Source organism: Ictalurus punctatus, chromosome 2, assembly GCF_001660625.3.
Source record: "Ictalurus punctatus breed USDA103 chromosome 2, Coco_2.0, whole genome shotgun sequence".
Classification (NCBI taxonomy): Eukaryota; Metazoa; Chordata; class Actinopteri; order Siluriformes; family Ictaluridae; genus Ictalurus; species Ictalurus punctatus.
In genome coordinates, this window is record NC_030417.2 from 32,180,440 (window position 1) to 32,195,485 (window position 15,046).

Genomic DNA, 15,046 nt, shown 5'->3' on the forward strand with positions numbered 1-15,046 from the left:
GTCCAGCCTTTCGAAACCCGTTGGTGATGGTAGATTTTTTGACACTGCTCCACGCTGTTAGGATCCACTGGCAAACCTGAGCAAAAGTTGCTCTTCGCATGCTATTTCCTTCTTCGACAGCCAGATCGATTGCCTTTAACTTGAAAGCTGCATCATATGCATTTCTTCGTGTGTTTTCCATGATGAGGGTGTGTGCATGAAGCGCAAAATGACTGAGTGCGTTTGATTTAATTCGAACAGTTTCATTGGTCCACTGTGACCTGTTCGGTAATTTCATTGGTCCGATGTGACGAGGCTAAATGTTTTGGCGGCATGAAGCTCGTTAGCCCGTAAAAATTCATAAATTAGCCGCGTCATTGTTTAAGCAGCAGTGTTCAAAGAGTGTGACAAAAGTAGCGGCTTATAGTCCGGAAATTACGGTAATTAAATTCAGGGCTATGGTGCGTTTATCAATTGCTTTTAGTTACAGCTATGCAAGAATTTATCCTCTCATCTTATCATATTAGCTTATTCTCTTTACTTGTGTCTGAAAGATAAAGGTTTTAATTAGACAACAACGCTAAACTAGAGTCTGAGTTGTAAATTTCATAAGTGACAGAAGGACAAGGGGAATAATTGGTGTGTTTCACTGACAAGCTTTGTGGTACCCCACAGCAGTGAAGTCATTATTAAAAACCTCTCCATTTCCATAACATCTCCAGTGACAGCTGTGGGCCTGTTTATCCCAGCATGCCTCGCACAAACCTGTGATTACCTGTGAGTGTAAAGTGTCACACTTCAATTAACATTTAAGTGATTGGCATCATTCACAGTGACTCAACCACTTCACCATGGCAATCAGAAGCTTGTTCAGCTGTTTCTCTTGTGCATTATATGTTTCTGCCCATTTCCCATCTATGTTTTACTCAAGAATGTAATGCCAATTACATTTAAAACAATACAAAAAAAAGAGATAATTTTAAATGCTAGAAAGTACCAACTAGATCTGTGTCGCAATCAACCACCATGAAGCCTAGTACAATTACTTGGTAATTCTCCAGAGGGCTTATGTGTGAACTGAATTGAAAACATTACAAGAAAAGATTCTATTTGCATAGTTAACAAAATAAAGAACCGAATAAGCAGAATAAAAAAATAAACATGCTGTAACTTTGGACTTAATAAAAGTAATTGATTATTTCAGAACCAGAGTTAAATGATAGTTTACCAAGGTGTAATTTGAAGTTACCTTAAGGTCTACCCAAAGCAGATTATTCTTTAAGAATTGTATATACAATGCACATCAGAGTGTACAGTGTATGTTTTATCATATTTGGTGTATTGTCACTTTTTAATGTTACAAACATGAATTATCAGTCTTTAAATAGGTCATAGAGCATCTAATCTTAAAACAATGTTTTAACTTTCCTATGCTGTTGACACAGGGGGTTGCCCACAGTAAACCCTCATGGTGGCCCCAAAGAGCAAAACTTGCACTGGGCCTCACATGGGCTAACCCACATAGAGTTCCATGTGGGCTTTCTGTGGGCAAGCCCACATTTTTGCCCACAGAAAACCGTCATGGGGACCCAAAATGTCAAAACAGCTGTGAGCCCTGAATGGGCTAACCCACAAGGGGCCAATGTGGGATTAGTGTGGGTTTTCCCTGCCCACACTGCCCCACAGTAAACCCACACCTACCCATTTTGGGCCCACATGGGCATGTTTGCTGGGAAGGATATCTGAAAAATAAATAAATAAATAAAAATTGTAAATCAGTATGAACATTTTTGGAATACATTTTACTAAAAAAAATATATATATATAATTTCCCCTATGTATGGAGACTTTGGAAACATCTTTGTACTTAACGTAAAGTATGCCAGCCTTGAATAGTTTTTGAGTGTCCATTACTTGCCTCTCACTGCAGTGAGCTCAATCTGTGAGGGGAGAAGGATGCATTCTGACACGTCTTACAAAATGTTTTATGACCTTGCACTAGCATTTTTCTACCAAAGAGACAGAAATTTCCAGATATTAAATCCATCAGCTTTAAGAGCAGTAATAAACAAGACTGCCTTTATGTGATTTCTTTTTCACTCTTTCATGCTCTACATTCACATTAGCAGTGCTCAGTTGATGAGGCTGTGCTGAGTGCTGCTTGAACCTCATCATCTCACTTGATCAGTGCTCAGTCATCTGCACAATGACCATCTGCTCCTGTATTGAACCACTGATTCACAAACAAGATGACTCTGGGGCAGAGGTTGCATGGTCTGTTTTGAATGAACAGATAGAGGTTGTGCCATGCTCGCTCTTAGCTGTTAGACTTTTTAATGATCAACTATAATGTATATAATTATTGTTTTATAATTATATATATAGTAGACTGACATAACGACTGTCCCAATGGGAAAGCAGCAGCCCCCTGAGGTGCCTTATTTTAGGCAAACCTAAAAAAGAAACATATCCTGATTGCTGTAGAATTTAATATAATTGTGTTCTCTAGTACTAGGAAACATTGCAGACTAAACTGTTGCTGCATTGGATTATGTTTACAAATGTATTGCTGGTTTTGAAGACAGCTAAGCTTTGTAGATTATCAAAAGTTATGTAGTAGTAAAAATACTTAGCTGATGTACTTCAACCTCACAGCATATATGTTTATGCAGTTGATAGTTAGCTTTAGTTAGCAGATAGCTCTGTACATGTGGTTAAAATTAACCAGCTAATGTAACACGTCCTTACAACTTGTATAGCTATTTTTTTTATAGCTAATAATAGTTAGGTTTAGATAGCCAGCTATCTGTTTTTATGTGGTTAAAAAGAACTATGTACATAATGTAAAACTTTTGTTTGTTTGTTTATTGTTTTTTTAGTTTTTTAAAGTTGCCTGTAAAGTGCAATGTAAAGTGATGCCATTTGACTTTAGCCAGGAAACAGGCAGGGATTGGGCGATGTACAAAATGCAGTGGCAGGGATAATCAAGAATACACAAACGTGGTGACGGAACAAGACCGAAAACCAGAGAATCATAACACAGAACAAAAATGGCTCGGTAAAGATACGTGGTCAAACACTGAATAATACTTGGGGTGAACTTAAAACAGGTGAGAGTAATGAAGACACATGATGAACACAACCAATGACGGGCCCAGGGTGGAGACAGGAGATGAACCAAAACAAAACACACGTGGCAAAGTAAACAAAACATATGACAACACATAAGTGCCATAGCGCTGCGGGCTGTTATTTGCGCTGAACGCTTCTGCATGCAGCACTCGCCGTGATGGGGAAATTCCTGATAATCAGCTAGTTGACAACCTCTTCCTTAGAATGCAAACTTCTAAAAGTTACCAGACTTTACTCAGAATGCTGCATGTTAAAATTGTATAATGAGGCTGAGCAAAGCGACAGACATAATTGGCTCTGACTAGACCACGGATTTCTGACGTGTCCACCAGAGATTTTCCTCATTTACATTTTTCTTAATTGTTAGTCACAAGCTGAAGCTGAGGCTGAGAGTTTGTTAGTACTATAAATGATGGACCAGAGTATCAGCCATGGTGAAATCAGCCTGTTTCACCAAGAGCTGAAAGTCTGTGTTTTGAGAAATGGAGTGATCCTGAAACACTTGGTAGATCCAGCAGTGAGTAGCTTCAAGCCCATGGCCATGTGGTGTGGACTGTAATTCCTTTCCAATGTCCAGTAGCTCTAACAAGACACAAGGGAAGCATATGTGTTTATCTCACACATCCTCTGAGAGTCATGTTCTCCTCATAAAATCCTTAATCTAAACACCCACATAGTCCTATTCATAATAAACTCCACAAGCTTATAGCATAATCTCACCTAAAGTCTACACTACTGTACCGTTAGTATTCAAATCAGGACTTCAAAATATTCTTCACAGGGAATTCATTGATCTGATTTCACATTTATATATTATTTTATATTGCTGCACAACTAAGTAGTGTTTGGTCAAGCAGTGAGTGTTTTTAAAGAGTAAAAATTTGTGCTACTTAACACGTTTTGGATTAATGTAGGTTTATCAGAAATCCTAACTCTTAAATAATGAACAAAAGGTTCAGTTGAACACATTTAAATGTTAATGTTTGCATACCCTTTGGACAAAATAAAGAAGACTAGGGTAGTTTACTCAATAAATACTTCTGTAATACTTCTGTTTGTTTATAGATTAGAAACAAACCACATATTTAAAAAAAACCCTCATTTCATTTTTTTAAATACATTTTATGCAAAAACCGTAAGCCGTCTCCCTTATTTTCTAGCAAGAGTCCATAGGCTTCCCCTCCCCCCACACTTTTTTTCCCCATTTTTTAAAAAATAAAACAATAATTTCATCCCCTCTCCACCTTCCAATTTTTTAAATTATATTAGTAATGGATTTTATTGCAAAAAGTCTACACACCCCTGTTAAAATTCCCAGTTTTTGACATGTAAAAATCAAAATGAAACCAAGATAATTTCTGTCAGATCTTTTTCCAACTTTAATGTGATACAGTCCCCTCCAAAAGTATTGGAACCCCAAATTGGCTATGTCCAAATCTTGTACAATGGCTCTGATTGATTTTCTCTCTTTTCTCAGCATCAAAATGGCTTGCTTTTCTCCCATAGACAGCTTTCTGTTCTTCATGTTGGTTTATCCTTTTTAACAATAAATGCAGTCTTCACACACAAAACCCAGGGCTCAACCCAAGAGTAGATATTCAGTGCTATTAATTGTTCAAACAAGCAGTGTAACAGGGTACACCTGGGCAACAAGAAACACCTGTCAGTCAAATGTTCCAATATTTTTAATCATTTAATTTTTAATATTTTAAAAATGAGTGGGTTCAAATGAAAGGTGCCATGTTCTAAGTTGTTTAATATCATAGACTTAAATTTCGATCTGTTGTCTCACATTTATCTTTTGATCTCAAACCCAAATGTCTTCAGCGTATAGCAAAAACAAAAGACTTAGCCTTGCTGTTCCAATACTTTCAAAGGGGATTGTAATAACCAACAAAATTCAAGTGAAGAACAAACAAGGAGAAAACAAAGCAATGTTTCAGTTGGAAAAAGAGAAAAAGAAAATCTCGATTTTTTTCCCCCAATTTGCTTCCACTCTTCCTTGCAAAAATGTTCCAGATCTCTCAAATTGTGAGGGGATCTCCTGTGCACAGAACGATTCAAGTCATTCCACAGGGTTTTGTAGAAGGTCTCTTGACAGCCTCCCTGAAAAGTTTTCTTCTTGTCCCTTTGTCATTTCTGGAGCGACATCCTGTTCTCAGAAATGTCACTTTGGTGCCCCATTTTTTACACTTGTTGATTATGAACTTCATGGTGTTTTATGGTACATCTAATGTTTTGGAAATTCATTTGTACCCCTCTTCTTGCTGATACTTTTCAGCAATGAGATCCCATACATTCTTTGTAAGTTCTTTGCGGATTATGCCTTTAGCAGTCAGATGAAAGCAAGAAGAATCCTACAGAAACAGCTGATCTTTATTTGGAGTTAATAAGAATCACTTCATTGAAGACAGGTGTATTGTAATTACTTTTTATCATGAGTTTGAATGTGATTGGTTCAGTCCGAGCACAATCACACGCCCTATTATAAAAGGGTGTGAAAACTTTGGCAAACTTTGGCATTTTGTTACTTTTTAGAAACTAAAAACAAAACAAAAAAAAACAAGCACACACACACACACACACACACACACACACACAAAGAGAGAGCACACAATAGCTTGATGATGAGCTCATTAAGATGTTTTATCTTTTGATTATGCTGCAGTGAATTGCTGATTCTTACCTGTTGCTTCATTTATAATTTGGTGTTACAGATATAAGTGTAATTATTGCTGAACACTCCCTGCTGATCCCTGATTATGACTGCTGGCGTAAATATTTATTTGAATGTTACTGTTCCCATGGTTATAGCTTGTTGTTTCCTACATTCATACCCATGGCCATACAATGGATTTGATTTGCTGCTTTGTTGTGAGGAAAGTGTCAATATTTGATTTTTCTAAACAGATAGGGAAGAGAAAAGGAGAGGTTTGTCAGAATATAATATAATAGAGAGGGTGCTTAGAATTACATAGAATAAAATAGAAAGAAATACAATAGAATATATTCTGATGAGAAGAAAAGGGAAGAAAAGAGAAGAGAGTTTCATCAGAATAGAATAGAATAGAATAGAATAGAATAGAATAGAGGGTCAAGAGAAGAGAACAGAATATATATTTGGTAGAATAGAATATAATAGAATAGAATAGAAGATTAAGAGAAGAGAATGGTATGCTAATAAATTGTAAGTTATTTCTCACAGAAAGTCTTTGGTCATAGCACCACAAACTATTTGCAAAAAAACACTATAATCTCTATTGAGAATGCAGACAATAGAATGGAATAGAGTAGAATAGAATAGACGATCAAGAGAAGAGAAGAGAGATTGACTAGAATAGAATAAAATAGAGTAGAATGGAATGGAATGGAATGGAATGGAATTTAAGTTTTATCAGAATGGCAACTAATAGATTATAACTTATTTCTTATAGAAAGTTGTCTTTGGTCATAGCACCACAACCTATTTGCAAAATACTATCATCTCTATTGAGAATGCAGACAAAAGAAGCAGTGATAGTATGTAGTTGGGAAATAGACATGAAGAACAGTGGTTTTGACATGAAGGAAAATAATTAGCGGGACAGGTCAATAACGCCTGTTCTAGGCTCTTTTTGGAAAAGAAATTTGCTGGAAAGGTCTTTAAAGAGCGTGGCTTACAGCTTTGGGCAATGAATCAGAAGGTTGTGAGTCAGTACTAACAAGCTGTCATGGTTATGCAAGTTCCTTAACCCTCAAATGCTCAGGTGTATCCAGTCTTTATTGTAAATCACTTTGAATATGAGTATCAGCCATATGAGCAAAATGTAGAAAAGTCACTAAGTCGCTAAGCTGGCACGTATATATACTGGCTTCTGTAAAATTCTGTAAAAAAAAAGTCACTCTTATCTGCATTTACCTCCGAGCTTCTGGATTTAAACCACTGAATATACTGAAATATCAAGATTCCTTAAATCTGACCTTGTTATTTTATTTTTCTTCTGTTAGTATGAAATGATAGTTGCACAGTTTTGGGTAGGACTACTTGATATTTTTTAGTTATTAAAGAATGACACATAATACCTCCATTTAGTTTTGTGGAAGTTAGTTCCTCGTATCACTTATGTTAGAACAGCTATAAACACTCGTTCCCTCACTAGCCTCTCATATTTTCACTCTGTTGAACTTAATAAGACAAAAAAAAAAAATTTCTCATTCCTCTTAGCAAACCAAAATCATATTAACAAGCCTTCAAAAAAAAAACCCCTCATCAACCAGTTTCTAATTGTGATAAGAAATGTACTGTTGTTTGTAAAGACAAAATCTAACATTTTACCCAGCTCTTTGTACACACACTGTAAAACCAGATAGTTCATTTAACTCAAAAAAATTGAGGAAACTAATTACCTCAAAATTTTTAAGTTGATAAATCAATTTCTTTAAGTCAAATACACTTAAATATATATTTAAAAAATGTAACAAACTTATATACTTATAAATACACTTATTTAAGTGTATTTGGCTTAAAGAAATTGATTTATCAACGTAAAAATTTTGCCGTAATTAGTTTCCTCAAATTTTATGAGTTAAATGAACTTATCCGGTTTTACAATGCAGAAGAGCTTTTACAACTTTCAGACAACATTTCGGTTCTGGACTGAACTTGTCATCATCCTGTCAGAGCTTCTCTCCCTGCACTCCACCTCTTAAAATGTGTGACAAATTTCTCTGCCTGTTAGATCACTTGTATAGTCTGTCTCTCAATTCAAAATTGCATCTGTCGCACCAATATAGAAAACCCTGCCCTAGCCAATGTGTTACTAGACAATTTCAGAGCTCCTTTAGACAAGTATTGGAATGAGTGGTAGCCTTGGAGTCTTTCAGAGGAAACAAACTCCCTGCGATGAAATGAGGAATGAGAGGAACCAGGCTCAAAAACAAACCCATGCATGACACTACATAGTGGTATTATAAATTGTTATACTTCTACAGATAATATAATATTGTTATAGTACAATATAATTGTGATGTTCAGTATGAAGGAATATATTTGCAATAAGAGTTTGCAGCAGTTCAAATCTACAGCATCCAGGAGAGATTGTCCCCTGAAGAATGCATGAGACTTGGGTATAAATGTTACGAAACAAGACTTGGACAGGAAGTAAGCGCAGGAGTAAAGTTTTTATTTACACACTAACGTGACTAGTACAGGAAGTGGGAAAACAGGGTCAAAACAGGAACAAGATTTGAGGCATGAAATACAAAACAGAACAAGACTATGAAACCATACAGCGTAGCACAATAATCCATCAACCCGTTTTACACCTGTACTCATCTAGCCTTTAGCTATGGCATGAAACAAGGAACTATACATGAAAACCATTTAACTAAGGCTATGGCATGAAGCCAGAACAAATCATGGAACCGCTACCGTTTCGCACATTTACACAGATCTACACATTTACTAGAACTGTGGCGTGATACATGAAATCAAAGCAGGGTATAGAAACATTACCGTGAGGCACATTACACATCTAACTTCATTACCTCTAATACTCGTTTAACTATGGCATGCAACTATCGTTTAACTGTGACATGAAACTCTCGTTTAACAATGACATGAAACCCACCTTTAACTATGACATGAAACCCTCCTTTAACTATGAAATGAAACCTTCGTTTAACAATGACATGAAACCCTCCTTTAACTATGACATGAAACCCTCCTTTAACTATGAAATGAAACCTTCGTTTAACAATGACATGAAACCCTCCTTTAACTATGACATGAAACCCTCCTTTAACTATGAAATGAAACTCTCCTTTAACTATGACATGAAACCCTCATTTAACTATGACATGAAACCTTCGTTTAACTATGACATGAAACTCTCCTTTAACTATGACATGAAACTCTCGTTTAACTATGGCATGAAACTAGGAACAAGAAACTAGACAGGACATGGAAACGTTACCGCGTGGCACCATTACACCTATTGGTCTTTAATACCGCGTGACGTTTAAATAACCAGTCACAATTACCTTAACTGCTGACAGCTAGTAACACTTGAAAACACACCCTCACACCTCCACCAATAAGTGAACAGGGAGGGAACAGAACAGAAACCAAAACAAGTGCACATGTCCATTGTAAACAAAGTCCTATCATCCATGCGCACTTCAAGCACGTGCATGCGCTGTCCTGACATGCATCCAGCTGTCCGTGCACGTCGTCACCGCAACGCCATCTGTCGGCGAGATCATGACAATAAACGGTTTTTGAGAAGTGCAAGTCTTCAGGGTATGCACTGGTAATTATCCAAAGTAGTAGAAAGTACTGCAAGTTTGGTATCAAACAAAAGTAATGGAACACTCATATAATATTAATATTAAATTTTTAATATTAAGAACCAATAAAGCATTGAATCTTGCGCACAATTCAGAATGCATTTTTCACAATATGTGAAAACAAACCCCTGATAATCATTCTGTATGCCAAACAAATTTAGAATTGATCCTGGCAGTAGACTGAAGTATTAGGGCCAAGTGTGAAATCTTTAAAGTGTTGAAAGATTTCCTCTTGCAGACATCCAGACTCAGAACCTTCACACACTTTTCACAGAAATCAGTTGCTGCGATTTGTCACCAGTTGATATTTTAGCTTATGCTCCTACTTCCTTCAAGTCTTCTCAACATGGACATATACTGTATAAATCACCTGTCATCTCTGTTATGCCAGACATCTCTCAAGGATCCGTCCTTGGCCCTCTCATATTGTAGAATTTATTTATTTTTATTCATATATTTCAAAAAGGGCAGTGTACATTAATCAACATTCATAAAGTATAATAATAATATGGGCAACATCATTTATATGCTTTAATTGGACTACATGAGATACCTTCCACTAATATTGGCACCCTTGGTAAATATAAGCAAAGAAGGCTGTGAAAAATTGTCTTTGTTGTTTAACCTTTTGATCATTTGTTAAAAAAATTACAAAAATTGGCCAGCACTCCACCAGTCTTGTCAGACATGTTTGCAGCTCCATCATAAGTTTGCCTACAGAGACCAGATAGCAGCAAATTCATTCTCTGGAGGTCATCAGTGGCAACACTAGCCAGATTCTCCCGACGGTGAAGACACTTCATAAAGACCCACAAACTCTTCGTGAGGTATTAGGTCATGGTTCACATACCGGATGCAGATTGACTCCTGCTCACCCCCTGCAACATCTTGGATGCCATTCATGATGATGGAGATAGATGCTATCTCCCACAGAATGTTTGTGGGCAGGATCTGCAAAATCTCATTCTGAATTTGACGCTGAGAAATTGGACCTTTTCTCTATCCAACTCTCCAGTCCCTCAGCATCCTCTGACCTAAGATTAAGGAGCTACCTGAAATTTCCCTCGCTGTTTGATGGCGAATAAAAGTACCTTGTCTAGCAAGAAACTGCAACAAGCCCACAGTTTTTAGCAGATAGGACCTTGCTCGCAGTTGCTGAAGAGCCTTTGCTGATGACAATTGTGTGTCTGTTGACTTGCCTGATATGTGTGTGTTATTATGGCCACTTTGTGTGCTTGAGACATTTTATGTGATTTGAATTTTTCTATAGCTTTTTTCCAGTTTCTGAATCCTGTTGATAAAAATTACTGGTCTATACTTTTGGCAAGGGGACTTATCTGATTTTAAAATGCTTCCGTCCAATAGAAACAGAGTATAGCTCTCATATTAGGACAACAGTGCAGCCATGTGTGGTCCTTGTTCCATCTATTCTGGAAAAGCTGTGTTACACAGCTGCCAGGGGCTTGCTTGCTGCCCATCTTCAAGAAGTACAAATGTTTCCATGTCCTTTATGGTCCCCCAATTAGCTATTATTATTAGCTACCATGTGCATGTAATATCCACGTTCACCAAGTTAAATTGCGTCTATACACTGGGGTTTTGTTATTGCTGGTGCTCACTGGAAGTTTAACTTACCAATGATTGTTTGAGAACGACAGCAAACTATGGCAACTTAAATAGCTCAAAATACACAGCACGTTTTTTTTTTTTTTCTCGTGGTGACAGTCTCTGCATTCCAAATGGTATAAATCACCCTCCGAAGGGCACTTTAAAGGAAGCGTAATCAAGCTAGTCATGCTGTAAGATGCTGTAAGTCATGCTTCAAACTGAATTTTCAATAGAAATGACTTAAAAATTGAGTTCTGAGGGACCGTTATTAACAGTTTGAAAGTAATAGTTTTTTGATTGTGTATAAAAATGTAATTAATAATTTATGTAAAACCTTGTGTGATTTATTAGACCATTTTGAATATATTAACAAGACTATCTAGCTGAAAGAACTATTGCTATAAATAGAACAGAGACTTGACTTGGACTCCACCTCAGAGACTTGAGACTTGACTTGGACTCCACCTCAGAGACTTGAGACTTGACTTGGACCTCAGGGACTTGTGAACATATCTGAGTAAGAGTAATAAAGTATCCAATGAGAAAACTACTCTAGTAGCAAGTTACTAGTTACTTTAGATCTGATTAAAATGAAGGGAAAATCCTACATCTCAGAACCTCTCCTTGAAAGACTTTGTGTTCTGTTTATATGATATAAAACCTGGGTTCAAGATGAAGCAGCATATCCCAGTCCTGTAATGGGTAAAGTAACACAGAACCTGCCATTTTCAGCACACAATCTCACACACACCCAAAAAACCAAACATTTTCACAACAGTTGGCTGTCTTTATTTTCACAACATGTTAACAGCACAAACTTGTCAGTATCTGCAATTAAACAAGACAACAGATAACAAAAGGACAGAATATGGAACAGAAGAGAAACTGTATAGAGAGAGAGAGAGAGAGATAGAGAGAGAGAGAGTGTGTGTGTGTGTGTGTGTGTACATGCATGACAGGAAAGAAAAAAAAAAGAATGAATACTTTTCTTCCCATAATTTTCAGAAAACAGATGATGCAACTTCCTGTTGAACATGTTAATGTTTCTGATATTTCATAGGAGTAGATGTGTTCAGGTAACAGTGTTACAAAAATGTACTTTTTTCATAACCCATAATGGATGACTCATTAAATAGATGTATCCATCCTTATATTTCAAGGTATAGTTATAGTGGGTCAGGTTTTTATTAATGTTTTAAATTATTTAACATGGACTGTCATGAACTACATATCACCTATAATTTAGTGTCTTTTACATTTACTTTACATATCTGTAAATGTAGTAACTGGTGCACTTATATAGCTCCTTTATCCAAAGCGCTTTACACTGTGTCTCGTTCACCCATTCACACACTCACACACCAATGGTAGCAGAGCTGCCATGCAAGGTGCTAACTTGCCATCGGGAGCAACTTGGAGTTGTCCAAGGACACTTCGGCATGTGGAGTCATGTGGGCCGGGAATCGAACCGCCAACCCTACGATTAGTGGACAACCTGCTCTACCACCTGAGACACAGCCGCCCCATCAATGTAATATCAGTGGGACAGTCATGGAATCAACCAGTAGTAGTAGTAGTAGTAATAGTAGTAGTAGTAGTAGTAGTAGCAGCTGTAGTAATAATGTACTGTATATAATCCATTTTAAAGGGTGACATCTGGCAGCTGTGTTAATCTGTCCTTTCAACCCAAGTGGACTAAGAGCATTTCTTTTGTGTGATAAATGATTAATATCTCAATGCTTTTATCTGGGTTAACAGCCAAGTACCAGGAAAAGACAGAGACAAGTGAAAACTGCTGGAACTAGATGGTTAGCAAAGCCTAGACAGTACAAAACAGCACAAATAATAAACACTACAGACATCATGGCATGGCATCATACATGACATCATTAGAATTTAGAAATCAGTCATGTCAAGCAGCAGGAGACACAAAGCTGCACCTGCTCCTAAACTCCTAAAAAGACTTTATTCTTTAATTAGGTACCATGTCAACAGTAAACATTAATTAATCAATAAACAAAAAGGTGTTTAATTGCATTATTCTACAGAGCTGGTGAGATGGCATGGTGGCTATTTTTTAATAAGGTGTAGTCATGACTGGATGAATATATTATGGCCACGGGCTTTGTTCCTCCTAATTAATTAAACAGAAAAAAACCCACTGCTTATGTTAATAAATGGCAAAAGACAAAGTGTCTATTTTCATGAGTACCAAACTTCATGTTTAAATGCTTGTACGAACAATTTACAAATAAATCTATTTATTGTATCCAGTTTAATCAATGAGGCTAGGGTATGAAGTGTTAAAGCCATCAAAGTGACAATATTATAAAAAAAATAAAAAAAAAAAAAGGAGTCTACATCTCAATCCAGAAACAAAATCCATTAAAAAAGTCCATGAATTGTTGTTTTCTTGAAAACAATAGAGTGTGTATTGTGTAGTGTATAGTACAAGTTACAAAAGCAAGTCCATTGCCTGACTCTTGTATCAACATTAAAACATTCCATGTCACCTGACAGATTATAAAAGTGGTTCTCAATCAACATTGTATATTTTTGAGCTATCCCTGCTCTAGAACAACTTGCTTATTATATGGCAAAAAAGACATTTGAGCTTTAATCTGTTTTTCTTTTGCTTGTTTGTTTTCCAGCTCGCACCTTAATACTATGGAACCAGACATCGAGCTCAAGTAATGCCACAGGTACAAGCTCAAGTAATGCCACAGGTACAAGCTCAAGTAATGCCACAGGTACGGGTGCTGCTAATTTACTAATTACTTAATTATAGTTATAACTCTCTGGTTTTTCTAAAGCTTCACTGTATATAGGGTCGTGCTGGAGAAGCAGGAAAAAAAATATATATTTCACACAATGAAGTACTCAGCATTGAGTTTTGCAGCAAGAATACCATTCTCAAGTCCTAGCTTTCTATTATTGTTTTTTTTTTTTTAAATGTCACACTGAATGCATGAAGTTTAACAGCAAAAAATACAATTGCAGCCAAAGCGTGGATGATTCATATGATGTTTTATTTCATAATGTCATATTTATATATTTATTATTGCGTCCAAATGGCAAGACATGATTTTTGGTGTGTATTCACATTCAAAACATAAATTTAAGGCTAAAATATTGTTTGCAACTAAGAGTCAGATAGGTGCACTGGAATTAAAAATACATCTGGTCTGAGTGAATATTGCACAACAAAAGCACTTATTTCACTGAATAACTGAGCCTCACCTCAAAACATCCAGAGGTCTGAAAACTGATGTGTGTTTTTTTTAATTAAATCCTCACTCACTTATCTCTGAATACTGCCTGCAGAGTACAATTTGAACTTGCCAGCATGGACTCAAATAAAATGCAAGTGTGAATTGATAAAAAAAAAAAAAAAAAGCATTCAACTCTGTTTTGCCAGAGTTCTCTTTCTGTAATAAATTGGTTTTAATATCTTGAAAAAGAAAACAATTACACACAGAGGATAAAAAGCCAAACTATTGAACAACTAACACAGAACAGGTGAACACAATCATGGAACAGACCAATGACAGGACAGGTGTGGAGACAAGACTAGAACAGAAATTAGAACAAACACCTACATGGGAGCTGTCAATAATGTTGCATTTGTGGTATTTTGTAAGGGAAATTGAAATTGCCAACAGATTAATCAATTATCAAAATAATCCTTAGTTGCAGCCCTAATACTAACTGATCTAAAGCAAATACTGCTATAAACTAATTTAAATGTAGAGAAGGGGAGCTTTACACTGTCCCCAATGTGAGCGGCCATGTTGACTTGAAGTCACTCTGTAAACGGAAGGAACTGGTAGGTGAGAAAACTACCCCTTTCAGGTTTTTTTTTAGCTTTCAGGTTTTAATGGTTACAGACATGGAATTACAAGTCACAACTTTGCCTTGAATGCAGAGTAACTCATGTTGTGTCTCCTAAATGTGAATCAGACCTTTGATCCATACATATAATTAACAGAATCAGTAAAAG

At 36.4% G+C, this 15,046-nt stretch overlaps 1 protein-coding gene across 1 annotated transcript in view; it reads left to right on the plus strand.

The window, feature by feature from the left end:
* The window catches only part of crhr1 (corticotropin releasing hormone receptor 1), a 171,865-nt gene that overhangs the window by 50,794 nt on the left and 106,025 nt on the right, over positions 1 to 15,046 (plus strand). Inside the window, exon 3 of the mRNA XM_017462266.3 lies at positions 13,698 to 13,796. Coding sequence (XP_017317755.1) covers positions 13,698 to 13,796 — 99 coding nt within the window. The remainder of the gene's footprint in view (positions 1 to 13,697; positions 13,797 to 15,046) is intronic.